Source organism: Lepidochelys olivacea (genome assembly GCF_965140295.1).
Source record: "Lepidochelys olivacea isolate rLepOli2 genome assembly, chromosome: 2".
Lineage (NCBI taxonomy): Eukaryota > Metazoa > Chordata > Testudines > Cheloniidae > Lepidochelys > Lepidochelys olivacea.
Window position 1 is genome coordinate 221,674,754 of NC_140412.1, and position 27,264 is coordinate 221,702,017.

At 41.0% G+C, this 27,264-nt stretch overlaps 1 protein-coding gene across 2 annotated transcripts in view; it reads right to left on the reverse strand.

Annotated features, from left to right (window-relative positions):
• Positions 1 to 1,711: 1,711 nt before the first annotated feature.
• Positions 1,712 to 27,264, reverse strand: part of SDHAF3 (succinate dehydrogenase complex assembly factor 3) — a 78,430-nt gene continuing 52,877 nt past the window's right edge. For both annotated transcript variants that reach the window (XM_084618567.1, XM_084618568.1), the window contains one exon: positions 1,712 to 2,394. In XM_084618567.1, the coding sequence (XP_084474693.1) occupies positions 2,191 to 2,394 (204 nt within the window). In that variant the 3' untranslated portion in view covers positions 1,712 to 2,190. The remainder of the gene's footprint in view (positions 2,395 to 27,264) is intronic.

Consider the following 27,264-nt stretch of genomic DNA (forward strand, 5'->3'; position numbering starts at 1 on the left):
TATAATGTGTTGAGATTTTTCCATCAATACTGGATTTTTGTGAAATGTGTAGGCAAAGAATATTGTTTAACTTACAAGCTGATAATAAAAACTCTGAACTGAAAAAAATTTAACTTCAGGGCCAAAATTAAACTTGAGTCCTTGCATTTATTAAAAAGAGGTGGTGGGTTTTTTTTTTTAAATAGATTAATCTTATCCCCAGTTTACTTTAAGTGTCAGGCCTATTTAAATATTTTAATGTAGATATTTACATACCAAATCACTCTATTACCCAATTTGTCTACTAGACATGTGTGTGACTAACTCTGCCACCAAATATTTTTATATGACTATAGACATATTCAATTAGCTATTTAAGAGTCAGATGGGTTTCATTTTTATGTGCTAACAAAGGAAGATGCGTTTAGAATAAGAGTTTTTTCACATTCAAATATTAATGGTCTAGAGGCAGAAATATAAAATGGTGCTGACTTCGCTTGAAACTATTAAAAACAAGGTTTTGCAAGTGAGATTATTTAAAGAAGCTTTCCCATGAACGCATACATTGTTCCACATTCAAGCTTGAAGGAGACTTATTACAGAAACTTACCAAATTTACTGTAAATCCAATTTGAATTTGATAAGTTTACGAACTATATTCAAAGGTCTGAACTGGAGTTTGATTTAAAAAAAAATCTAAAGACTTTTGAGCTATTGAAGAATGGACCATGTCTTCCTATGTGTTTACATAACAGCACAATGAGGTCCTGATACTAGTTGGGCTTTTGGGTGGTACGACAATGCAAAATAACAAGCGCAGCTGAGGCATGCTGCCAGGACATGCTGCACAGCAATCAAAAGCACCCCTTGTAAAGAATCTAGGCATTGATCACTGAATGGTGATAAACAGCCTGCAACTCCTACTGAGGGTTTCAGGAGCTGGGAGATACAGGGTACTCCCTAAACCGCTCAGAATTAACTCCCAGAACAGTAATTTTGGCAAACACAGCATTTTGCTATGGCTTGAGATCTGTACATGCAATTCCTTGTCAAAGCTGCTGTCCTGAAAGAGGAAAGAAATTATCTTGAATACTCTACCGGTAGCAATCAGTGGAAGATCCAAAAGTAGAACATGAGCAATAATTATAAATAGGAAAATACGGAAGAGAAAATTGCCTTCGAGCAGATAGGCTGTGCATTTTGAAGAGATGAGAGGGCTAGATGGGAGGGTTTTTTTTTTTTTACAAAACTCTGTACATCACAATGATCTGAGCATTACAATAGGTACACACTGTATTGCAGAATGCAGTGCTTTGTTTCCATCAAAGCTTGTCTAATCTATTTCTAATATTTATAAAATACTATGAAAGGGAGGGGTCATTCCTGTTGTTGGATATAACCATTTTTTCTTCTATAAAGCAGAATATGGGATGATACTGAGCCTTTAAGCTTCTTTATATTTTAATTGTGTAATAATGACTGAGTATGCAGTTCTACTAAAGAATTATTTTATTGCTGAATTAATAAGACTGTAAAATAGCAAGATTTCAGGGATAAGGAAGGGAATCCTACTTTGATAGATTCTAGGGATCTAACTGACAAACTGATTATTTTGCTTGTAAGACTGGTTTTAAGCAGGGTGAAGTTTAGAATAAAAATGTATCTTGTTTTAAGGAAAATTACACAATAAAACTGATGAAGAAAACTAGCATTCAAATGAAAGAACAACACATCCTTGTAAGCATGGTTTACTTCTTTGCAATGCAAAAAACCCAAATCAGTAGCACGCATTCATTCTTTGTACTGTTATTGCTGAATCCCCATCAGAAAATTACTGTTGATTGCATCCTTTCCATTATTAGCGGAAGAAGTGGATGATACACAAATAATGACTTGCTTGAAATCAAGACCTACCAGGTGCTTAAATCCAATTCTAGCATAAATCTTTTAATTTTGAAAACATGACAACTTTAATATTACCAAATTCTTAAAATAAAGAACATTTTCTAAGTTCCACAAAGTGCAAGTGTTATAATTTACATAACCTGGGATCATACAATAATTATAACATCATTGCATAAGGAAACAGATACATCAGGTTAAAACACAAAAAAGTTACCATATTATCAGCTTTCATTATTCATAATAATGTTCTATTCAAATTGAAAAAGGAAGCTCTATAAAATGCTTTTAAGTGCATTTTTAAAAAATCTAGTTCTTGTATTCAGAATCATCAGAAATATTAAATTGCTTATTAGGTTTAGTGGCTTCTTGCATCAATTCCTGCAGTTGTCTTATCTGTTCATTATGGAAGTCATTAAGTTTCTCCTCTGTGAGGGGGATTCCAAAGCAAGTCTTTTTTCTTGAGTTTTGTCTGTCTTTGTTAGCTTGCTGCCACAGCGTTTCTGCATAGATCTAGTACAGAAAGAAGAAAAAAAAAGTCAAAGAAAGATGACAAAAGCAAGACTTGTGTTGACTTTGACTCTGCTAAAACATACAAAGCATACAGTTTTTTTTACCACGCATCCTTCTCTGGATCTGTCTCAAAACAAATGACGAAATGGGCATCTTCAATAAGAATGAAATCCTATTAAAATATGTATCAGAATTCCAATACCTTTTCGTAGTTTTACACTTCTACTTAAAAATTAATCTGCATCAGCTCTCTACCAATTTATTTGTCTGTTGTATCAATTCATGCATCTCCACTGGCCAATAGTATATTTAATTATAGACTTTTTTGAGCAAAAGTATCAACAGAATTCACTTTGCACATTGGTGTGATTGGACTGATACTACTTCCCTGCAAATTACACACTAGAATACTGCAATACACTGATGGGGCTAGCCTTGAAAGTTACTCAATGACTCAACAGCTAATATATAATATTGCTCCCTGATTTCTTAGTAGCATGTTGACAATATTCTGTGCTCCAAAGCTTGAGCTAACTATTGGCTATTCACATGCTTCCTCGTAAAATCAGATTTTGATCCATAAAACCCTACCTATTTTGGAATACTGTCTCTAACCCCAATTTGGAAAAGTGCTTAAGACCACACCTGAGCCCTACTGACCTAAGACATGTTTAAGTGTTTTTCTGAACAGGAATGTTTTCCTAAATTGGGGCTGATGTGTCTTCCTCATCTGGGGGTGCTTATCTATATTGCACTTTTTAAATGCACCTCTACAGAGCTCAAAGCATATGTACAAATCATTTTTAAAATGCATACAAGATTTCCAGTTAGTCTCATAGTGGCATTGGTTTTCATTCCCTCTAACCATCTGATGGAAATTTTTTCCATTGACTTCAGTGAGTTTTGGATCAGGTCTCTCATGAATTACAATACATTATGTAAGCATCACAAACTCTGAAAGTGAAACTTATAAAGAAAGCAATTTTTCAAAAAGAGAATTCCGTAGCATTCAGAAAGAGGTCAGATACCTAATTAAAAGGAAAGACCATATTATGAATTGGCAATGACTGTGTGAAAGGAACTGATAGAGTGGAATGGTTCTCATAGAGCTTAAGGTCAACAGGGACCATCAGGTTCATCTAGTTTGACCTCCTGCACCTTGCAGGCCAGAGAACTTCACTCACCCTCTCCTGTAACAGACCCCTAATCTCTGGCTGAATAACTGAAGTCCTCAAATCATGGTTTAAAGACTTCAAGTTAAGAGAATTCTGCATTTACACCAGTTAACTCCCTTTGCAAGGTCCAAGGTTCTACTTGCTTGAAATGGTGAAGATATTCTCATGGGAAAAGATTTATTTGGTGAATAGACATTCTAAATGCTTATCAATTACTTAGATGACTGCTTATGGCACTGATGTCTGATTCCAACTTTTCCGTTACACAGAGCTTTCACCTTGTTTTACCTTCTAGGATTAAATAATTGCCATGGACAGCAATAGTCTACTAGGAAAGTAAATGGGAGTGGTAATGAACATTACTACTATTCTTTATGCTAACTGCATTCCGATGTAGCTATCTGAACTTAAAATATTATCCTACTTAATTATTTTTACAACACTAATTTCTCCAAATACAAGATGATCACAATAGGAAATCTCACCTCCCATCCAAGGTCCTAGATTTGTCAACTATAGTGACCGAAAGATTTATTAAGAATATTATATTACTTCACTCATTTTTAAAAACTTAAATCCTACAGTTTAGCCCTCAATTACACATCTGTCTAGGGAATATGGACCCAGAGATAGCATTTTCTTTATTGGGCAAGAGAGAAGAAATTAAATGTAACCAAAAATCTTATTAAAAGAGACCCCCAAAAGTATGCACACTAGAAAAATAAGCATCTCACTATGCAAAGATTCAGATTTTAAGGTGAGAGAGAATCATTAAGTTGTTTAGTTTGATATCTGGTATAACACAGGCCACAGAATTTCACCCAGCTACCCTTGCATTGAGCCTAATAACTTTGTTTGACTAAACTAGGGGTCAGCAACCTTCAGCACGAAGCCCATCAGAGTAATCCGCTGGCGGGTCGCGAGACACTTTGTTTATGTTGACTGTTCGCAGGCACAGCCCCCCGCAGCTCCCAGTGGCCGTGGTTCGCTTTTCCCGACCAATGGGAGCCACTTCCTGCAGCTCCTATTGGCCAGGAATGGTGAACCAGGGCCACTGGGAGCTGCGGGGGGCCGTGCCTGTGGATGGTCAACGCAAACCAAATTTCTTGTGATGTGCAAGCAGATTACCCTGATGGGCCATATGCTGAAAGTTGCTGACCTCTAGACTAAACCACAACTTCCAGAAAGGCATCCAAGTTTTGATTTGAAGACAAGAGATGAAGAACCCACCACTTCCCTAGGTGGCATGTTCCAGTGACTAATCACTTTCACTGTTAAAACTTGTGCTTGATTGCTCATTTGAATTTGTCTGGCTTCAACTTTGAGCCATAAGTTCTTGGGACACAATTGCCTGCAAAACCAGGGGACTGGACTCAATGACCCAGGAGATCCCTTTCAGTCTTATGTTATGCTGTTCTCTGCCAGACTGAGCAGGAGCCCTTTAGTATCCAGTATTTTTTCCCCCTGAAAGTACTTACATACTGTCATCACATCACCTCTCCAATCTTCTTTTTGATAAACTCAAAAGATTGATCTTTTAAGTCTCTCATTATATGGCATCTTCTCCAGCCCTGAGATGATTTGGGTGGTTCTTCTCTATACTCTCTCCAATTTTTCAACACCATTTTTAACTATTACAAAATGTATTAAATCCATAAGCTCACACTGCATCTTTCTAAGTCACAATAGCCTTATGCTAGTAGGTGCAATGAAGAATGCTTGGGATGTTTTTCTACATTTTCAAATATATTGACTTTTTATTACAAGACAGAATACAAAGTATACAGTGCTTATTTTATATTTTTATTACAAATATTTGCACTGTAAAAATGATAAAGAAATAGTATTTTTCAATTCACCTCATACAAGTACTGTAGTGCAATCTCTTTATTGTGAAAGTGCAACTTACAAATACAGATTTTGTTACATTGTTTTGTTTTTGAGTCCAGTTATGTAAAACTTTAGAGCCTACAAGTTCACTTAGTCCTACTTCTTGTTCTGCTAATTGCTAAGCCAAACAACTATTTACGGGAGATACTGCTGCCTGCTTCTTATTTACATCACCTGAGGGTGAGAACAGGTGTTCACATGGCACTTTTGTAGCCAGCGTTGCAAGGGATTTACCTAAACATTCATATGCCCATTCATGCTTCGGCCACCATTCCAGAGGACATGCTTCCATGCTGTTGATGCTCATTTTAAAAAAATAATTAAATATGTGACTGAACTCCTTGGAGGAAAATTTCTGTCTCCTGTTCTGTTTTACCCACATTCTGCCATATATTTCATGTTATAGCAGTCTCTGATGATGACCCAGCACATGTTCGTTTTAAGAACACTTACACAGCAGGTCTGACAAAACGCAAAGAAGGTACCAATGTGAAATTTCTAAAAATAGCTACAGCACTCAACCCAAGGTTTAAGAATCTGAAGTGCCGTCCAAAATCTGAGAGGGACGAGGCATGGTGCATGCTTTCAGAAGTCTTAAAAGAGCAACATTCCGATGCAGAAACTACATCACCCAAACCACCAAAAAAGAAAATGAACCTTCTGCTGGTGGCATCTGACTCAGATGGTGAAAATGAACATGAGTCAGTCTGCACCGCTTTGGATGGTTATCAAACAGAACCCGTCGGCAGCATGGACGCATGTCCTCTGGAATGGTGGTTGAAGCATGAAGGGACATATGAATGTTTAGCCCATTTGGCATGTAAATATTTGCAATGCCGGCTACAACAGTGCCATGCAAACACCTGTTCTCACTTTCAAGTGACATTGTAAACAAGAATCGGGCAGCATTATCTCCTGCAAATTGTAACCAACCTTGTTTGTCTGAGCGATTGGCTGAAGTAGGACTTAGTGGACTTGTAGGCACTAAAGTTTTACATTGGTTTTTTTTAATGCAATTATTTTTTGTACATAATTCTACATTTGTAAGTTCAACTTTCATGATAAAGAGATTGCACTACAGTACTTTTATTAGGTGAACTGAAAAATACTATTTTTATGGTGCAAATATTGGTAATAAGAATAAATATAAAGTGAGCACTGTATACTTCATATTGTGTTGTAACTGAATTAAATATATTTGAAAATACAGAAAACATCCAAAAATATTTAAATAAATGGTATTCTATTATTAACAGCATGATTAATCGTACAGTTAATCAAGATTAATTTTTTTAATCGCTTGACAGCCCTAGTTATAACTAGCCACGTCAGGGGACAGTACTCACTTGTTTGTACTAGCGTATAAAGTGTATCTCAGAAAGAGTATCTTTGTCTGGCCTAGGGAGGAAAGGAAAGTCCTGCCGTTTACTGAACTGATCCATTGTTACGGGCATACATATATTAGTGGTCTGGTAGAGTCTGTGGGATACTAGTACCATGCTTTGTCATCAATAAACCTGGCTGGGTGCATTCATCCCTTAACGGATCTTGTGATCATTTGGTGGTTCACTTGATGTCTGCCATGCCAGCTGTCTGCATAGGGTTGGGGCGGTACACAGAGGAAACACACACACATGCAGCCAAACATCAATCAACGTCAAACCACACTATGGAATAAGGTCCTACCCAACATGAGTAACAGTGGTGAAAATAGTCCCAAAATAATTTTGTTTAAACTAGCCTTCACAGGTTAAGGGCACGCATTCTGCAACACTTGCTCTTGGTGTGTAGTACCTTACTCTTTGGACAGCCCTACTGGTTTCAATAGGACTATTTAAAGTATAAGGTACTGCTTACCATAAGCCAGGGTGGTGGGGGGCATGGATCAGTGTTCATGTCACACTCCCCGTCAGTACACAGCCTGGGCTGGGGAAGCTAATGATCCAACCAGTGGACCAAAGTCAGTGATGAATCCAGCTCACATGCCACCTGAGGCACATTGTACATATGTGAAGAAGCAGCAAGGGTGGCAGAATCCTTAATGGGGATTCGTACACTCTATGCACTAATATGGCAACCATCTTTTCAAATAATTGCTAGTAGAAAGATAAGGGAAAATGGCAAGGAAAAGGATAAACATTTCCATATTGTTTTGAATATTTACTTAAAATAAGTTAGTTCAAGACCCCTTTGCTTTTCTCCTAGTACAAACCACTTCCTCAATCCCATTCCAGCTTTTCAACAGTAGAGCGTAGGCCAATGAATATGTACAATTCTCACTGTGTATTCCTCAATATTAAATGGAGAGCTATTTAAAAGGCCTCCAATTTAACTTTTATAAGAGATAGCAAGAAATTAAAGTGGCATGGGATTAAAGTGGAAGGGGGACAAGAATTAAAACTTACTTTTCCCCCTCTTCTTTTAAAGCCTCCGGCAACTATAACTTGCTGACTGTCAAGACTCCAGGTTTGGCCAGACAGCTTAAGGTTCTGTAAATTTGTTCCAGGTAATTATGCAATGGAATTGAAGCAGCAGGATACAGCTGTAACACTGCTGGGCTTAGAACATCTCAACAAGCCTTCCACCTACTCAGAGGCCCCTTCTTGCTGATTCTGACAGCTGCAATTTGAGCCAGAAGATTCCCAGCTGTTACCTCCTATATATACACTTCTCAGTGCTGCTTGGCACAAGGGCTTTTGCTGAAGCTGAGAAGAAAATGATACTGTGAGCAGGCTGGGAAACCTCAGTTTCACACAACAGGACTGGATATCAGTTCTGACGTGTGGGGGAGGTGGGTGAAAAGGAAAGCAAAATGTTTTCAGGGTAGATTTATTTTTGAAGACAATCCAGATCTAGGGTGGGATTTGAGGGAGATCACTATAGGGTTTGAGCATTTTGTTGACTGGATTTGTCAGGAGCTGCCTAGGATGCTCAATGATTAAGTATTTGAATAGTTCCATTGATTTCAAAGTTAAACACTGGCTTAAGTGTTTTTGCTGGATTAGAGCCTAATTATTTACTTTTCTTAAGATGACCTGGGAACAAAAAAACTCTAAAAGTTAGAAATGAAGCATAAAATGCATTTGAGCATAATGATTTCAGTGGAGTTACATTAGGCAGGAACTGGCCCTAGGTTTGTGGATGGGATCACAATTTGAAAGGCACTGATGTTAACGAGACCATAGCTCAGAAGCTATGCCATTCCTAATGAGGCTAGATTCCAAAGGGGCAGGAATACCTTCCCCCACGTGGTGGTGAGCAGCCTGGGAGTTACTCTGTGATTGCTACTGCAACTATGAGGATATAGCAGTTTCCTTAGCTCCCGCATCCCCACTCAAGAAGGGACAAGAGCTAGGGATTTGAATACATGTCCCCTGGGAATACCTATCCCTTGCCTTCCACCTCTTCTGTGTGACAGTTCTCTGCTCCACGACATTTCAAGGGTGGCACCCAATAGTTGCCATCTAGATGCATATAATCACTGATTTCCCCTTTCCCTGGAGACATCTGCCTCTGTGCGGGTAGGTGCGTTCATCAGAATTTGTCTCTAGGTGAAAGAATGCTTTGGATGTCTCAGAAAACTTCAATAGTTCCTGCATACATCACAAACTGATATGAAACAGAGACTTGAAAATACGAGTTTAAAGATACGTCATCCTTTTCTTTTGCATGTACCAGAAAATGGAAAAGTCTGACCTTATCGTACCTAAAGGCAATGATGCATCAACACAAAAGTAGCATCTAAAAGAACAAATAGAGTGGATCTGGCTTTGTCTGTGGTGCCATTTCAGGAACCACCCAAACTTGATTTGAATACTTATTGAATTCAATGTTGTTTCTGTCTGAAATTCACATTTATTCTTTACGTAATTTGCAAATATCTGTAAAATGTATTACATAATTTGCTGACTTGGAAAACTGTAAATTTAAGTTTCTGCTTACAATATCAAGTGACATTTTGTTCATTGCATACATATTTTGACATGCAAGGCTGAGACAAAACTCCTACAGTAAGTTAAAAGCCATAATGGGAAAACAACCTAATCTTCAAATAAATATGCATCTCCTCTCTGTCCCCATGAGATGAATACATGTAGGTAACAAGCATCAAGAATGAAGTGCCTGCAGCATGTCTTAGATTTCATCTAATAAAATACTCTAGATATAGATCACCTTTCTGTGAATACCTACCAGCGTGTCAGTGTCCTTGAAATGAGAACTGAAAGCAATTCAATTAATGAATTGAACTCTTGTTTTTCACTACCATATCAGTAATTTACCTCTCTTCTGGCACAATGTTTTTTGGGGGTTTTTTTTGGTAACTTCCAACTATGGAAAAACTCCTCAGTACATCACAATATTTTACATAGCAATACACACTGGATGGATTATTCTGCCAGGTTTGTTATTAATAGTTTGTAGCAGGCACTCTGCAAAATGGACAAAACTGAAAACAAGTGGCTAGGTCTGCAGGTGCTTCACAGCCATGCTGAGTGCACTTGAGGAGGAAAGGGAGGCACATAGGTGTCTTTCTGTCTTCCTGTCCAAGGTACTGTGGGGCCAGGGTCAGCGAGTGCTACTTTGGCCCCTGGTGCATATTAGAACAGCCTTAGGACTGCTCTAACTAGCGCTGGCTTTAATGACTCCTTATTGGCTCAAACTGCAGCAACTTTTCACCAGCTGGGTATTCCGCTATGCAAGGAGACCTGCTAAAGCCGCTTTCTGTCCCTTGTGTCTATCAGTACAAAGAGCACAAGAAGGGGCAGGGATCAAGCCCAAGGTGCCTTCCCCAAAGAGTTTACATGCTAAATGTACTGCCGTTGAAAAACACCAATCTCAAAAACTGTGCTCAATCAGGACTCTAGGTAACTCTATATGTGACCACTCTGTGAAGCAAAATACTAAGAGCAATTAAGAATTGATTCCCCAGTAAAACTACATTTAAGATACCAGCAAGTGAAATACGAGATACTAAAGAATACTTTTTAGGTTTATTGGGTGGATTTTTCAAAAGAGGCTAAATAAAGTGGCTTAGGCACAAGTCCCATTTAAAAGAAATCTCAATGACGCTTGTGTCCTACATCACTAAGGCTCCTTAGAAAATCCCATCTATTATGTTAATTTAAAAAAGCAAACCTTCATTAAGCCTTTTCTACAAAAAACGGCAAGACAGTATTTACAGTAAGTGATAACCACAGAGATAAAATGAATGGGTTAGTCAAATAATAATGAGGTTCATACAGTTTTCTTCCTCTCTTATGAATTATTAACATCCATGGAATTCATAAATTATAAAAAGGCAATTGAATGCATGATATTCAAAGTTCTAAAATATCATGACAAAGGACGAAAGTATTAGTCTTGCGGGCTCCAAACTGCAGAAAGGAAAAACGTCTCCTTTGAACTGCAATGTACAGACTGCCACCTAGTTCAGTGAATGCTGTTATGTTATGCTGATGACAGAAATAAATTCTAAAGCAAACATAAGAGACCATTTTTGGGACAATATTTGGGACAATAGGAGCTGTTGGACGTGGCGCTGGCCTAGGGACGTCCTGGCTGCCGCTTCCAGCAGCTCCCGTTGGCCTGGAGCAGCGAACCGCGGCCACTGGGAGCCGCGATCAGCCAAACCTGCGGACACGGCTGGTAAAAAACTGGCCCGGCCTGGCAGGGGCTTTCCCTGCACAAGTGGCGGAACAAGTTTGGGAACCACTGCACTAGACCATTAAAGCTGATTTTCAGTAAGTCTTGGAGCATGGGGGAAGTTCCAGAAAACTGGAAGAAAGCTAATGATGAGCCAATTTTTAAAAAGGGTCCCAATTTTTGACCCAGGTAATTAAGAGCCCTGTCAGACTGTCATCAATCCCAGGCAAGATAATGGAGTGGGTCATATGGGACTTGATTGATAAAGAATTAAAGAAGAATAATGTAAATGCAAATCAACATGGGTTTATGGAATGTAAATCTTGTCAAAGTAAATCTTTTTTTTTATGAGATTACACGTTTGATTGATGAAGGTAGTAGTGTTGATATCTATGTTTACTTCTGTAAGGTGTTTGACTTAGTACTGCACAAAGTTTTGATTAAAAAGCTAAAATGATATAAAATTAACATGGTACAGACTAAATGGATTAAAAAATGGCTAACTGATTGATCTAAAAATATAACTGTAAATAGGGAATCTTTATCAAGCAAATCTGTTTCCAATGGGGTACTGCAGGGATTGTTCTTGGTCCTACACAATTTAAGATTTTTATCAACGACCTAGGGAAAAAAACACCATAAAATCATTGCTGATAAACTTTGTAAATGACACAAAAATTGGGAGAGTGGTAAATAATGAAGAGTCCCTCAGGGAACGGATGGGTAGGATCCCCTGGGGGACTAACATGAAGGGGAAAGGAGTCCAGGAGAGCTGGCTGTATTTCAAGGAATCCCTGTTGAGGTTACAGAACAAACCATCCCGATGTGTCGAAAGAATAGTAAATATGGCAGGCGACCAGCTTGGCTTAACGGTGAAATCCTAGCGGATCTTAAGCATAAAAAAGAAGCTTACAAGAAGTGGAAGGTTGGACATATGACCAGGGAAGAGTATAAAAATATTGCTCGGGCATGTAGGAATGAAATTAGGAGGGCCAAATCGCACCTGGAGCTGCAGCTAGCGAGAGATGTTAAGAGTAACAAGAAGGGTTTCTTCAGGTATGTTGGCAACAAGAAGAAAGCCAAGGAAAGTGTGGGCCCCTTAATGAATGAGGGAGGCAACCTAGTGACAGAGGATGTGGAAAAAGCTAATGTACTCAATGCTTTTTTTGCCTCTGTCTTCACGAACAAGGTCAGCTCCCAGACTGCTGCGCTGGGCATCACAACATGGGGAATAGATGGCCAGCCCTCTGTGGAGAAAGAGGTGGTTAGGGACTATTTAGAAAAGCTGGACGTGCACAAGTCCATGGGGCCGGACGAGTTGCATCCGAGAGTGCTAACGGAACTGGTGGCTGTGATTGCAGAGCCATTGGCCATTATCTTTGAAAACTCGTGGCGAACGGGGGAAGTCCCGGATGACTGGAAAAAGGCTAATGTAGTGCCAATCTTTAAAAAAGGGAAGAAGGAGGATCCTGGGAACTACAGGTCAGTCAGCCTCACCTCAGTCCCCGGAAAAATCATGGAGCAGGTCCTCAAAGAATCAATCCTGAAGCACTTACATGAGAGGAAAGTGATCAGGAACAGTCAGCATGGATTCACCAAGGGAAGGTCATGCCTGACTAATCTAATCGCCTTCTATGATGAGATTACTGGTTCTGTGGATGAAGGGAAAGCAGTGGATGTATTGTATCTTGACTTTAGCAAAGCTTTTGACACGGTCTCCCACAGTATTCTTGTCAGCAAGTTAAAGAAGTATGGGCTGGATGAATGCACTATAAGGTGGGTAGAAAGTTGGCTAGATTGTCGGGCTCAACGGGTAGTGATCAATGGCTCCATGTCTAGTTGGCAGCCGGTGTCAAGTGGAGTGCCCCAGGGGTTGGTCCTGGGGCCGGTTTTGTTCAATACATTCATAAATGATCTGGAGGATGGTGTGGACTGCACTCTCAGCAAATTTGCGGATGATACTAAACTGGGAGGAGTGGTAGATATGCTGGAGGGCAGGGATAGGATACAGAGGGACCTAGACAAATTGGAGGATTGGGCCAAAAGAAATCTGATGAGGTTCAATAAGTATAAGTGCAGGGTCCTGCACTTAGGACGGAAGAACCCAATGCACAGCTACAGACTAGGGACCGAATGGCTAGGCAGCAGTTCTGCGGAAAAGGACCTAGGGGTGACAGTGGACGAGAAGCTGGATATGAGTCAGCAGTGTGCCCTTGTTGCCAAGAAGGCCAATGGCATTTTGGGATGTATAAGTAGGGGCATAGCGAGCAGATCGAGGGACATGATCGTCCCCCTCTATTCGACATTGGTGAGGCTTCATCTGGAGTACTGTGTCCAGTTTTGGGCCCCACACTACAAGAAGGATGTGGATAAATTGGAAAGAGTCCAGCGAAGGGCAACAAAAATGATTAGGGGTCTGGAACACATGACTTATGAGGAGAGGCTGAGGGAACTGGGATTGTTTTGTCTGCGGAAGAGAAGAATGAGGGGGGATTTGATAGCTGCTTTCAACTACCTGAGAGGTGGTTCCAGAGAGGATGGTTCTAGACTATTCTCAGTGGTAGAAGAGGACAGGACAAGGAGTAATGGTCTCAAGTTGCAGTGGGGGAGGTTTAGGTTGGATATTAGGAAAAACTTCTTCACTAGGAGGGTGGTGAAACACTGGAATGCGTTGCCTAGGGAGGTGGTGGAATCTCCTTCCTTAGAAGTTTTTAAGGTCAGGCTTGACAAAGCCCTGGCTGGGTTGATTTAATTGGGGATGGGTCCTGCTTTTGAGCAGGGGGTTGGACTAGATGACCTCCTGAGGTCCCTTCCAACCCTGATATTCTATGATTCTATGAAGAGAACAGGTCACTAATACACAGCAATCTGGATAAGCTGGTAACCTGGACCCAAGCAAATAGTATGCATTTTAACATGCCTAAATGGAAATGCATATATCTAGGAATAAAGAATGTAGGACATACTTGCAGGATGGGACTCTATCCTGAGAAGCAGTGACTCTGAAAAAGATTTTGGGTCATGCTGGATAATCAGTTGAACAGATGATGCTGTGGCCAAAAGAGCTAATACAATCCTGGGATACATAAACTGAGGACTCTTGAGTAAGAGTGGAGAGGTTATTACTTCTGTAAAATACTTCTGTATTTGTTACTGGTGCAATCACTGCTGGAATACTACATCCAATGCTGGTGTCCGCAATTCAAGGAGGATTTGACAAATTGGAGAGGGTTCAGAGAAGAGCCACGAGAATGATTAAAGGATTAGAAAACCTGCCGTATAGTAACAGACACCAGGAGCTCAATCTATTTAGCTGATCAGAGAGAAGATTAAGGAGTGACTTGATTACATTCTATAAAGTACCTACATGGAGAACAAATATGTAAAAATGGGCTCTTCAATCTAGCAGAAAAAGTTATAACTGATCCAATGGCTGGAAGTGGAAACTAGACAAATTGAGAGTGGAAATAAGGTGTAATTTTTTAATGGTAAGAGTAATTAACCCTTGAAACAATTTACAAGAGTCGTAGTGGATTCTCTATCACTTAAAAGTTTTAAATCAAGATTTTGGGGATTCTCCAGGATGAAACGTGTGTGTTGTGTAAATACAGAAACAATCAGAAAAACTTCCAAGAGTCCTAAATTCCAATTTGGAAAAAAACAAAAGGCTCAATAAGAGAAGAGGAATTTGGCTATTATCATGATTTTGTTTGAGATTCAGGAAAAGGTATTGTAATGAAACAGGAGAGGGGTCAAGACCATGTGGTGATTCATGTGAATTACAACCACATATACATAAGTCACGTTTTTAAAATTTATTTATTTATTTCCTGTTTTGTTTTTTGTAATTTGGGAGAAGAGAATGAAAGATTGTTCAGTTACAATGGAGCTGATGAATAGAATCATGCAGTATTTAGTAATGAGTATGGAGAAATATTATTAGATCAGGAAGATAGTAAGTGGGCTGCTTTATTTGAACATAATTTACTAATGATATTAAGAGGAAGAAATGACATTTATTTAGAGGAACGTGAAATGGCTCAATGACAGATTCAATAATTTTGTTTTTTTTAGTTTAAGGACGTAGCAGGGTTGCTGCAGGGTCCTCTTCGCTCCTGCTACTGATGTGCTGACAAAGTCACTCGGAGACCCTGGGGTTCAGCTACCACGAGTGTCGTTTATTTACAGCTTGTGCTCCCACCACCTTTCCACCATACACAGCTTGGGTTCCAGTGTCTACACCCAGGAGGGAAGAGCTATCGCTCTGCTTCCGCTCCCTCACTTCCCGCCCCCTTTCTGGCTTCCTTCCTCCCACTCTTCTCTATAGCCCCAGGCTAATTGGGCAGGCAGCTGTCTCCCATTCACCAATTAGGCCAGCTCCAATTTACTTCCCTTAATGGGAGCGGGCGTGACAGAGGGCTGAGTCAGCAGTTCTTGCCCAGCACCCGGTCATAAAGGACATTCAAATTGGACATGATTTTTTACATGAGACATCTTAAACTGGGACAAAACTGGAATGTTTGTGTGGCCTCACTGTTAAGCTAGGCGCAGAGCAATGCTGTTAAGTCAGTAATATGTTATAACAGTAATAAAACGTAACAGAGGTAGGAATATTGTAATTTATGGATGATTAATCTGTACTTAAGTGTGTTATTTTTATGCAGAATAGATGTCTTGAATGCTTTTGATCTCATTTTTTAAGTAGTAACATAACTTTGCTAATATTCACTATTTATGACTAGGCATGGTGATTTTAATAATTAAGAGATAAATTCTTGGTCACTAAAAGCCTTATACATGGTCTCATAATAACCCATAATCTTTAAAGGGCCTCTTCACTAATGATAACAGGGTTTGGATCAGGCCTTAAATTTAGAACTTGTTCCCCCAATTTTAGTGAAAAAATATGGAAGCAAAGTCTAAGAAAGAAGAAAGCAATTGACATGCTATGAAACTATGGGAGAAGATCATTGAAAAGTGTCTGCATAGAACAGTTGAAATTTGGAAGGGTCAGTATGGATTTATGCCAGGAAGTAGTACAATTGATGCTATATCTGTTTTTTCCGAACTTCTCCAACAGGATTCGTAAAAGACTGCAACTGGGCATAATCTTTATGGACTTGAGAATGCCTGTGATCATGTACCAAGAATTAGTTTGGTGGAGCTTGTGATTGAGTGGTGTACCATGAGGATACATCAGTCTTATCCAGGATGTGTATGATGGAGTTACAATTATAGCCAAAACCAAATGGGGCTACAGCAAAGAATTTCCAGTAAACACTGGTCTGTACCGGGGTCAGCGCTGAACCCTTCTCGTTTGCGATTGTCTTGGATGTGATGAGTAAAAATATACAAAGGGATCCAGCCTTCAAATATGCTGTTCACTGATGACTTAGTGATATGTGCAGAAGATTGTGAGACTCTGCAAACCAACTTTGAAAAATGGCAACAGCTTTGAGCCGGTGAGACTTAGAGTGAATGTTGGTAAGACTGAGGCTATAATAACTGGGGGAGGAGGACCTACCATAAAGAATATTACAGGTAGAGAGCTTAGAATAGCAAAAAAATTTAAATACCTAGGGTAAACAGTTGCTATCGATGGTGCCCTCCTGAGTGATGCCTGGCTTTGTACTGAAGCTGCCTGGTGCAAATGGCGGGAGCTGAGCTCACTTCTCTGTGATAAAAAGATGCCAATTAAGTTAGAAAGCAGAGAACTTGACCTCTCCTAGTATACAGAGCAAACTTAGCCAGCCACAAGAAAAAATATCAGTTTACTCTCCACAACAGAAACAAAGATGTTGAGATGGTCAAATTTTTGGGCACTTCAGGACGGGGGGCCTAATGTGGGTTGCCCCAACTGAAGACAAGTTGAGGGAAGCTAAGTTCCATACATTGGTATGGACAAGTACAGTGAAGACCGTGAGTAATATTGGTAGGATGGCCCTTGCAATGATCGTGGACGGAAGATGACCAAGGGGGAGGCCAAAGACTTGGTACCCAAACCAGATATTAGCAGACCTTAGAGCAGGGGTGGGCAAACTATGGCCCACGGGGTGCCGGATCGGGGGCCACACCACACAGCTCCCAGAAGCAGCCGCATAGCCCCACTCGGAGGGTGGGGGGCCGCTTCATGCATAAGAGTCAGAGAAGGGACAGGCCACAGCTTCCGGGAGCCACTTGAGGTCAGCGCCGCTCGGAGACTGCACCCCAACCTCCTGCCCCAGGTCCCCCTCCCGCTCTCCAAACCTGGAGCACCATCCTGCACCCCAAACCCCTCATCTCCAGCCCCATCCCAGAGCCTGCACCCCCAACCAGAGCTCTCACCCCTTCCTGCACCCCAACCCCAATTTTGTGAGCACTTATGATCCGCCATACAATTTCTATTCCCTGATGTGGCCCTCGGGCCAAAAAGTTTGCCCACCCCTTCCTTAGAGAGACGAATATGCGCAATAGACAGACATATTATCATGAGTTTTGGAAGAAAGCTATAAAAATCACCAACCCTGCACAGGGAAGTGGTGAGGAGGAGGAGGAGGAGAAGGAAAGAGATTACCACCTGAAGTTTAAATGTTGCAATAAGTGAGGGAATTAACAGAAGGAAGGGAATGGGATGAAGAAAGAACACATGTCTGGGTAGTCCATGTAGCGGCTCAAGAGCGGTTCTTATTTTCCCCTGCTTGGACATATCAAGGTTTCAATCCAGCCTTAAGAGACACTATCTTCTTCTTCTAAGGAAAAAAAAGCTTCTCCAACTATCTGTCAGTGTGCTCTGGGAGGCTTTTAAAGTGGTACCAATTGAAAAAATATTTATTTTCAGAAAGATAATATAAAAATCTTAATGAATCTAATTAAAAATTCAAAACAAGCAAAGAAAATTGTTCATTCTGGAGCTCTAATATATAAACAGGATGATAAACATATTTTATAATCTGCTATATGATGATAAATTATACCTAGCTCTAGAAGAATAGACAGTAACCAAAGAAGTTACAGAAAGGAAATAATTGCTTTGTTGAAAAATATTCATACACATTCTAACAAATCCTCAGAAGAAAAGTCAATTCCAAAGATGACTCCGTTTTTGTTTTGTTTTGACTTTCTCTGCTTTATTTGGCAGCTTTCTCGCCAACTAAACAATATGTTCAATGCATTTTGCCTACACTTGCTATTTTGTCTGGCAAATGTAATGCCGCACACACAGGCAGAATACAAAGTTTTACCACTTGCTTACAAGTAGAATAGAATGAGGAACAACATTTTTAACCACACCATCAATTAAGCATAAGAAAAAAGGTTTAACAGATTGTATTGCATTTTTTCACTTTTATACTAAAAAATATAGCTAAAGCAAATTATAGCCTGGGATTTTTCTAACACTGACTGCTTCCAGTTAATTGCAATTGTAATCTCATTCAGACCTTTGATGTAATAAATTATAGGGCTTTTGCCAATCTAATTCAGCAGCACATAATTAAAGCACAAAATGGAAACATCTCTTACACTGCTCTATTCAAAGTTCTCTAGCTGAAGGACTATCACCTTAAATTATCAATGTTTTTTCTTTGGGAAGTTCAAGCCTACTACTTCCAGGTTTTCCTGGAAGCCAATGTAAAAACATCAGAAACAGTATATGCTAGAACATGTAGATATTTGCAAGGAAAAACCCTGTTTCCAAGACAACCACATTAGCTTCCAGATCAGCAGACACTAAACAAGAATGCATGAAAGATTACGCATCGCAGCTGATGGCAATTTAAAGAGCATGCACCATGTTTCAGTGCACATTCTTATACTTAATTTATACCCAATGAAGCTCTTCAAGCATAAATATTTCCAAAAAGGACTCAATACTGGTGTTCTTTTACTGGTCATGTAGGATGATTGTAGCCAAAGACTCAGATATACTAGAAATTAATGTAGCAATGAAAATCTAAACACTGAAATTCCTGTGGGAGAATACAGAATTCTTTCTACACATAGACACTGTATGCTGCTGTTACTGGCCTAATATAAATACAACGTTTGAGAATAATCTGTTAAAATAATAATTTTATATAAAATGTAGGTAATATTTCATAAATCATCCAGAAAGTTGTGTCTGAAAAACTGACACGCACAGCACAAAGCACCGACTGAAAAAAACCAAACCTATTTATCTGAATAAATTCCATATTCTCTACTTTAATAGAATAAAATTGGGTCCTTCAGTGGTCAATCTGGAAAACAAACTGGTAATAGAAAATACTGTACACGATTCTGTCCTGCAGTTCTTTGCACTACCGTGGCCAGTTCTATCCTGCTCCCGCCCAGTATAGACCAACTGTGGCAGTCCAGCTATCCCTAGTCCAGCTATCCCTAGGGAATTACAGCCCCTTGGGGGTCGTTATTTCAACAAAATTGCATATGCATCTTTAGGCATTCCTCCCCTGGAGCTAATCCTGGGAATTTCATTAGGATTTCAATAAAAAGAAAACCTATACATGGAGCCATGTGCTTTTTAAGTATGAAGAGTCATTGGCATTGGGCAACATGGCTGGGATTTTCAAAAGTTTCAGACGGAATTTGGCACTCAATATAGCCCCTTTGAAAATCTCACCCTCCAAAAACAGCCATGCATGTGCAGACAATGGCTCCAAAGACTGAAAAAAAATTATTTGTCATTAAAATTCCCTCCTTACTTGTTTTTATGTGATATCTCTGTGAAAAGAAATATATAGATTAATTCTCTTAAGAATAACCTCAATAAAATTGGTTAATATACCAAACTACAGACGGTTTATATCCACTGTGTGTCCAATAACTCTTTGGAAGGACCATGTAACAGGAGAGCCAAGTGAAGTAGCAATTTAAATGATTATTGGTAAGGGAGGCTCATTTGTGTAAAATCCTATAAATTAATTATGGGAAAACCAAAAAAATGTTGGAAGGCTACTTACTTTCAAGATGTCTGGTCTCTATGGATATTCACTGGGGGTTCACATGCACTCCATGCACTGTGATCAGAAATTCAATAGCACCATGCATTGGTCCATATCTGTGCACTATGCTTCCTCATGCTGCAAGCCGAGGGTATAAGTGATGATGTAGACCGACTGCCCCTTCAGTTCCAACAATACCACAAATCATAAGAATGGCCATACTGGGTCAGACCAAAAGGTTCATCTAGCCCGGTATCCTGCCTTCCGACACTGGCCAATGCCGGGTGCCCCAGAGGGAATGAACAGAACAGGTAATCATCAAGTGTTCCTCCCTTGTCGCCCAGTCCCAGCTTCTGGCAAACAGAGGCTAGGGACACCATCCCTGCCCACCCTGGCTAATAGCCACTGATGGACCTATCCTCCATTAATTTATCTAGTTATTTCTGAACCCTGGTATAGTCTTGGCCCTCACAAATCATCTGAAGCAAAGGGGAAGGAGGGCAGGTCGTGAATGCCTAAAAGAACCACACATCTCAAAGCACTCCAGTTACTATAAGGTAAGTATCCTTTCTTTTGTTCTTTGAGTGCTGGTCCCTATGGGTATTCACTGTGGGTGATTCCCAAGCAGTTACTAATTAAGGAGGAAGGTATGAGGAAATAAATGGCACCAGAATCTGCCAAGACTTGAGTCAGGGCAGTGTATGTATGGATTGAGCTCCAAGTAGCTGCCCTGCCAATTTGAGAAAAAGAGGTGATGCTACTAGGGCAGCCTGTGCCCTATTTGAGTGAGCCCTGATACCATGCAGAGGAAAAGTTTCTAAAAGCTGGTTGCAGAGATTGCCCTTCAATCTTTTGGCAAATGAAATGAACAGTGAAGGAGATTTTGAAAAAGCTTTGTTTGATCCAAGTGGAAAACCAGAGCCCTTCGTATATCTAGAAAGTATAATTTCCAGTGACTCTAGTGCTGTATGGTTTTGCCTAAAATACAGGTAGATGAATTGTTTGATTCAGATGGAAGTCTGATGGTACCTGAGGAACAAACTTAGGATGTAGTCAGAGTGACATCTTGTCTCTGGGAAAGATGATATAAGGCAGATCTGCCCTGAGGCTCATCCTACCCTCCTAGCTGAAGTAAATGCTGTCAAAAAGGCCACCTTCATTGATACATATGAAACCAAAGGGTCAAAGGACGGCTGCATTAGCACTGTCAGCTCTAAATTCAGATCCCAGGGAGCTGTTGGTCGATTTACCAGAGGAAAAAGTGCTAACAATGCTTTTAAGGAATTGGACTATCATGGGATGAGTAAAAACTGAGTAGCTCTCTACAGGATGGTGAAATGTGATGATAACCACAGGATGCACTCTCACTGAGCTGACTGAAAGTCTTGATGTGTTTAGGGAGAGGTAGTCAGGGATATAGGAATGTTTTGATGGTTCCACAGAAAGGTGAGGTTTCTGGCAACACAGCGAAAAATGCTTCCACATAGCAGCATAACAGGTATAGAAGGTTGTCTACTACTAAGCAAGATGGACTGCATCTTATTTGAGCAGGTTCACTCTAAATCTGTTGCCCAACCAAAAACTAGGCTCTGAACTGGAAGGAAGTCAGGTTGGATGGTCTGTCCTGTCCCCATTCAGAGAGAGTCATGGGCAAAATGATTGTAGGTGAATTCATATGTGGGTGGTCACGATGGGGCCACCAATATGCTGTTAGAATTACCTTCACCAGAGAACATGAGATCTGAGAGGGAAGCGATACATTAAATGACTCTGACCCAAGACTAGGAAGGCATCCCCTCTGAAGTTCAGACCCCTGCTGTTGTGAGAGCAATAAGCTCGGCATTTCCTGTTTTCTTTGGTTGAAAAGAGGTCCCAGGACAGGTACCCCCACTGTTGGAAAAATTTTTGGACCACTAAAGAGTGGAGTTCACACTCGTGGTCATTTCTGAAATGTCTGCCAGGGAATTCATGAGTTCCTGAAGATGTGCCCTATACTGCGGAAAGGGTAATGTGCTGGATGCACCAGTTCAAAAGTTGTACCACTTACCTGCGTAGTCGTGTGGACCTGGTTCCTCCCTGCTTGTTTATATAGTAAACAGTGGTCATGTTGTCTGACCTGATCTGAACTTGAGTGGATCAGTTGATGGATAGGAAGCATTTGCAGACAGCCTGTAGTTCTAGCAGATTAATATGAGGCGTGGACTCCTGCAGGGTCCATGAGGCTTGGGCTATGTGGTTGTTCAGGTGTGCTCCCCTACCCAGGAGAGGCGCATCAGTAATGAGTATCTTTGAGGTAGGAAAGGGAGTGAAAGGGATCTCTCTGCATACATCATTCCTCTTTTCCCACCAGGTGAGAAGCATTCAAACTGGAAGCAGGAGCAAGGCCTTCTTCTTTAAGGAGTCCTTGTTCAGGATAGAGACCGATTTTAAACCAGGTTTGAGGACTTCACAGGTGTAATCTGGTGAATGAGGTCACATAGATGCATGCTGCCATGCGCACCAACAGCACCAGGCAGAAACAAACTGTCGTCTGAGGCCTGAGAAGGATTTGGGCACTGAGGTCCCTGAAGGCTAGGAACCTGTCTTGTGGTAAGTATGCTTTGGCCATAATTGAGTACAGGGTTGCTCTGATTAACACCTACATGAACTATAGAGTTTAAGTGGACCTTACATGAAGCCCCAAGGACTGGCACAGGTCTAGTAGGGTGGTCAATATTATGTATACTTCTTGGTTGTGGTCGATCCTTTGGAAGCCAATCATTGAGACAGGGAAATATGGTATTTTGTGGAAATGGTCTGCTACTCCTGCCATGACTTTTATGAATACCCTTGGGGCAGCTGATAGCCCCCATGGGGAGTATTTTGTACTGGAAGTGGTACATGCCCACCATAAAATGCAGAAATCTCCTGTGGGTTTGATATATGGAAATATGCATCTTTCAGATCAAGAGCTCCAAACCAGTCATGTTTATTCAGCTAGGGGATTATGGCAGACCGTGCAACCATCCTGAATCTTGTATGACAGATGAAAACATTCAATTGTCTGAGGTCCAGGATTGGCCTCCAACCCGTCTTCTTTGGAACTAGGAAATACCTGGAGAAAAAACTCCTCCTTCTGTAATCAAGAGGTATGGGCTCTATGGCTTCTAGCTGGATCAAGCAGTCCACTTCCTAGTTGAGAATACTCACATGAGAGGGGTCCCTGAAGAGGAACAGGGAGAGGGGTTTAGAAGGTGGGGTGGACTGCAACTTGATGGTGCAGTCAGTGGAAATAATGTCCAGTACCCATCCGTCCAAGGTTAAGATCTGTGGGAGGAAACAAGCTAGGCGACTGTCGAATGGGGAAGAAGGTGGTACTAAAACAACTGGTGACAGCTCTCATTAAAATACCATTTTAGAAGGCTTCTGAATCTGCAGGAAAAATGGTAATGAAGCCCTATTTCTGCCTGTTGCAGTCTTTGCCACTTTTTTGGTAGCTTACAGGACTCTGGGTGGTGTGGCGGTGGTCGGTATTGGTTGTGATCTCAAGAATTTTCTCTATGAAGGTGAGGTATATAAATCCAATGTGCAAAGGGCGGCGCAAGAATCTTTCAGTGAGTGGAGTGCCTCGTACATCTTCTGCTGAAGAGAGTGCTCCCTTCAAAGAGGGGGTCCTCTATTGTTGCTTAGGGAACCCAGATGTCTGTAACAAGGTTTGTCTCATGACCACAAAGGTTGCTAGTGAGCAGGATGCCATGTCTGCTGCATCAAGTGGTTCCTGTAATAACAACCTGGCCACTAGCTTCCCTCATCAAATATGGCCCAAAATTAAAACTTACTCCCCGAAGGTAGTCTGTCAGCCGGCTCTACCAGCCTATAATAATGGAGAAAGTCATACTTCAGCAAAAAGGGTTGGTACTTCACAATCCTGAGGAGGAGGCTGGTTGAAAAGAAGTTCTTTTGTCCCAGTAGGCCCAGCCTCTAAGTCTCTTTATCTAAGGCGGTGGCTTTTGTATGATGGGGTCTTCTACGTTCTGTCGCCTTCTGAACTATCAATGAGTTGGGTTGGGATGGGAAAATAAGTATTCTGTCTGTCCCCTTAGGGGTTGACCCAGAGGCAAGATTTTAAGGAACCACACAGAGAAAGAAAATTAGAATTCATTTTATATGCTGAATGTCCCTCTGATATTTAGGAAATTCAATACTAAGGAGTGTTGCAATGTAAGATTGACTTATTTCAAAGCACTTTGAGAAGACACCTTTAAATCCTCTTTATCCACCTTTAAACTCCTAGCAGAGATCAAATACAATGTGTCAAATCTGTTTCTTTGAAAAACTTATTGCTGTTAACTCCATAAAATAAATCCTGCTCGAATGACAAACACACTTAAATCTGCTCCTGTTCTTTCTTTTCTACTTCTGCTACCACACAAGCATTTTTCCTAATGTTATGTGTGCTTTGCCTTATGAGCCCAAAATAGATTGGGGGGGAGGGAGCCAGAATAATTGCTGAGAGGTGTGTTCAATTTGCCTAGAAATGCATATACATTTTTGTAATTCTGTAAGTTGTACCAACAAAAATCCTAAATGCCCCCATAGAACTCTCATCCATTTTGCATATATGCTGAAGTAAAAATATTTCTAAAATTGGCCTTAAAGTTCTTACTATATTTGAATAAACTGAGGAAAAAGTCTTGTAAAAACAGTTACTAACCTTTCATAATTATTGTTTTGAGATGTGTTGCTCATGTCCATGCCATGATAGGAGTGGCTTGCTGCGCACACTGTTGCTGGAGATTTTTCCCTAAGTGGTATCAGTTGGGCTGGCTTTAGTGCTCTCTGCAGTGCATGTGCACTGGTATAAGGGGTGCCACCAGCCCCACAACATCTCAGTTCCTTCTTGCTGGTAACTCTGACCGAGAGGTAGAAAGTGGGTCATGGAATGGACATGAGCAACACATCTTAAAGAACAACAGTTACAAAAGGGTCGTAACCGTTTTTTCTTCTTCGAGTGCTTGCTCATATCCATTCCATGGTAGAAAGAATAGGAGTACTTGTGGCACCTTGGAGACTAACAAATTTATTTGAGCATAAGCTTTCGTGAGCTACAGCTCACTTCATCGGATGCGTTCAGTGGAAAATACAGTGGGGAGATTTATATACATAGAGAACATGAAACAATGGGTGTTACCATACACACTGTAACAAGAGAGTGATCACTTAAAGTGAGCTATTACCAGCAAGAGAGCGGAGGGGGGAACCTTTTGCAGTGATAATCATGGTGCTAATAAGCGATGGTCACATAAACACCACCCTATACCAGAAACCTACTGACCACTATTCCTACCTACATGCCTCCAGCTTTCATCCAGACCACAACACACGATCCATTGTCTACAGCCAAGCACTACGACACAACCACATTTGCTCCAACCCCTCAGACAGAGACAAACACCTACAAGATCTCTATCAAGCATTCTTACAACTACAATACCCACCTGCTGAAGTGAAGAAACAGATTGACAAAGCCAGAAGAGCACCCAGAAGTCACCTACTACAGGACAGGCCCAAGAAAGAAAATAACAGAACGCCACTAGCAATCACCTTCAGCCCCCAACTAAAACCTCTGCAATGCATCATCAAGGATCTACAACCTATCCTGAAGGATGACCCATCACTCTCACAGATCTTGGGAGACAGGCCAGTCCTTGCTTACTGACAGCCCCCCAACCTGAAGCAAATACTCACCAGCAACCATACACCACACAACAGAACCACTAATCCAGGAACCTATCCTTGCAACAAAGCCCGTTGCCAACTGTGTCCACATATCTATTCAGGGGACACCATCATAGGCCTAATCACATCAGCCACACTATCAGAGGCTCATTCACCTGCACATCTCCCAATGTGATATATGCCAGCATGTGCCAGCAATGCCCCTCTGCCATGTACATTGGTCAAACTGGACCGTCTCTACGTAAAAGAATAAATGGACACAAATCAGATGTCAAGAATTATAACATTAAAAAACCAGTTGGAGAACACTTCAATCTCTTTGGTCACTCGATTACAGACCTAAAAGTTGCAATTCTTCAACAAAAAAACTTCAGAAACAGACTCCAACGAGAGACTGCTGAATTGGAATTAATTTGCATATTGGATACAATTAACTTAGGCTTGAATAGAGACTGGGAATGGATGTGTCATTACACAAAGTAAAACTATTTCCCCATGTTTATTCCCCCCCTCCACCCCCCACTGTTCCTCAGACATTCTTGTCAACTGCTGGAAATGGCCCACCTTGATTATCACTACAAAAGGTCCCCCCCACCCCTGCTCTCTTGCTGGTAATAGCTCACCTTAAGTGATCACTCTCTTGTTACAGTGTGTATGGTAACACCCATTGTTTCATGTTCTCTATGTATATAAATCTCCCCACTGTATTTTCCACTGAATGCATCCGATGACAAAAGCTTATGCTCAAATAAATTGGTTAGTCTCTAAGGTGCCACAAGTACTCCTTTTCTTTTTGTGAATACAGACTAACACGGCTGCTACTCTGAAACATTCCATGGTAGGTGACTCACAAGCAGTACCCTAGGAGGTGAGCTCAGGGTTTATGGACATGCTCACTGTAACAATGATCTCTCAAAACCAACATCATCTTGGGCCTGTTGCGGGATGGCACAGTGGGACACAGAGGTATGAATCGATGACCAGGTTGTAGCTATGCGGATGTTCTGGATTGGTACTTGTGTGAGGACTGCTGCTAGCGAAACCTGGGATCTTGTGGAACGAGTGGTCAAGATGGCTGGAGGTGGGACGTTCGCCTGCTCATAACTGCCTGTATTCAGGCTTGCTATCCAGGACAAGATTCTTTGGGTTGACACCAGCAGCCCTCTCATCCTTTCTGCTATTGCTACAAAGAGTTACATGGATTTACAGAAGGGCTTAATCCTCTCAGTGTAAAAGGCAAGGGCCCACCTAATGTCCAACATATGAAACCATCATTCCTCAGAGCTTTTTGTGCGGTTTTGGGAAGAAGACGGACAGAAAAATGACCTGGTTGTTGTGGAATTACGACACCACCTTTGGCAGAAAGGCCAGATGGGGGTGCAGTTGGACCTTGTCCTTGAAGAAAGCTGGGTAAGGTGGTTCTGACGTAAGGGCTTTGATCTCAGAGACCCTTCTGGCTAAGGTGATCGCCACCAGGAAGGCGACCTCCCAGAAGAGAAGTAGTAGGGAGCATAATGCTAATGGGC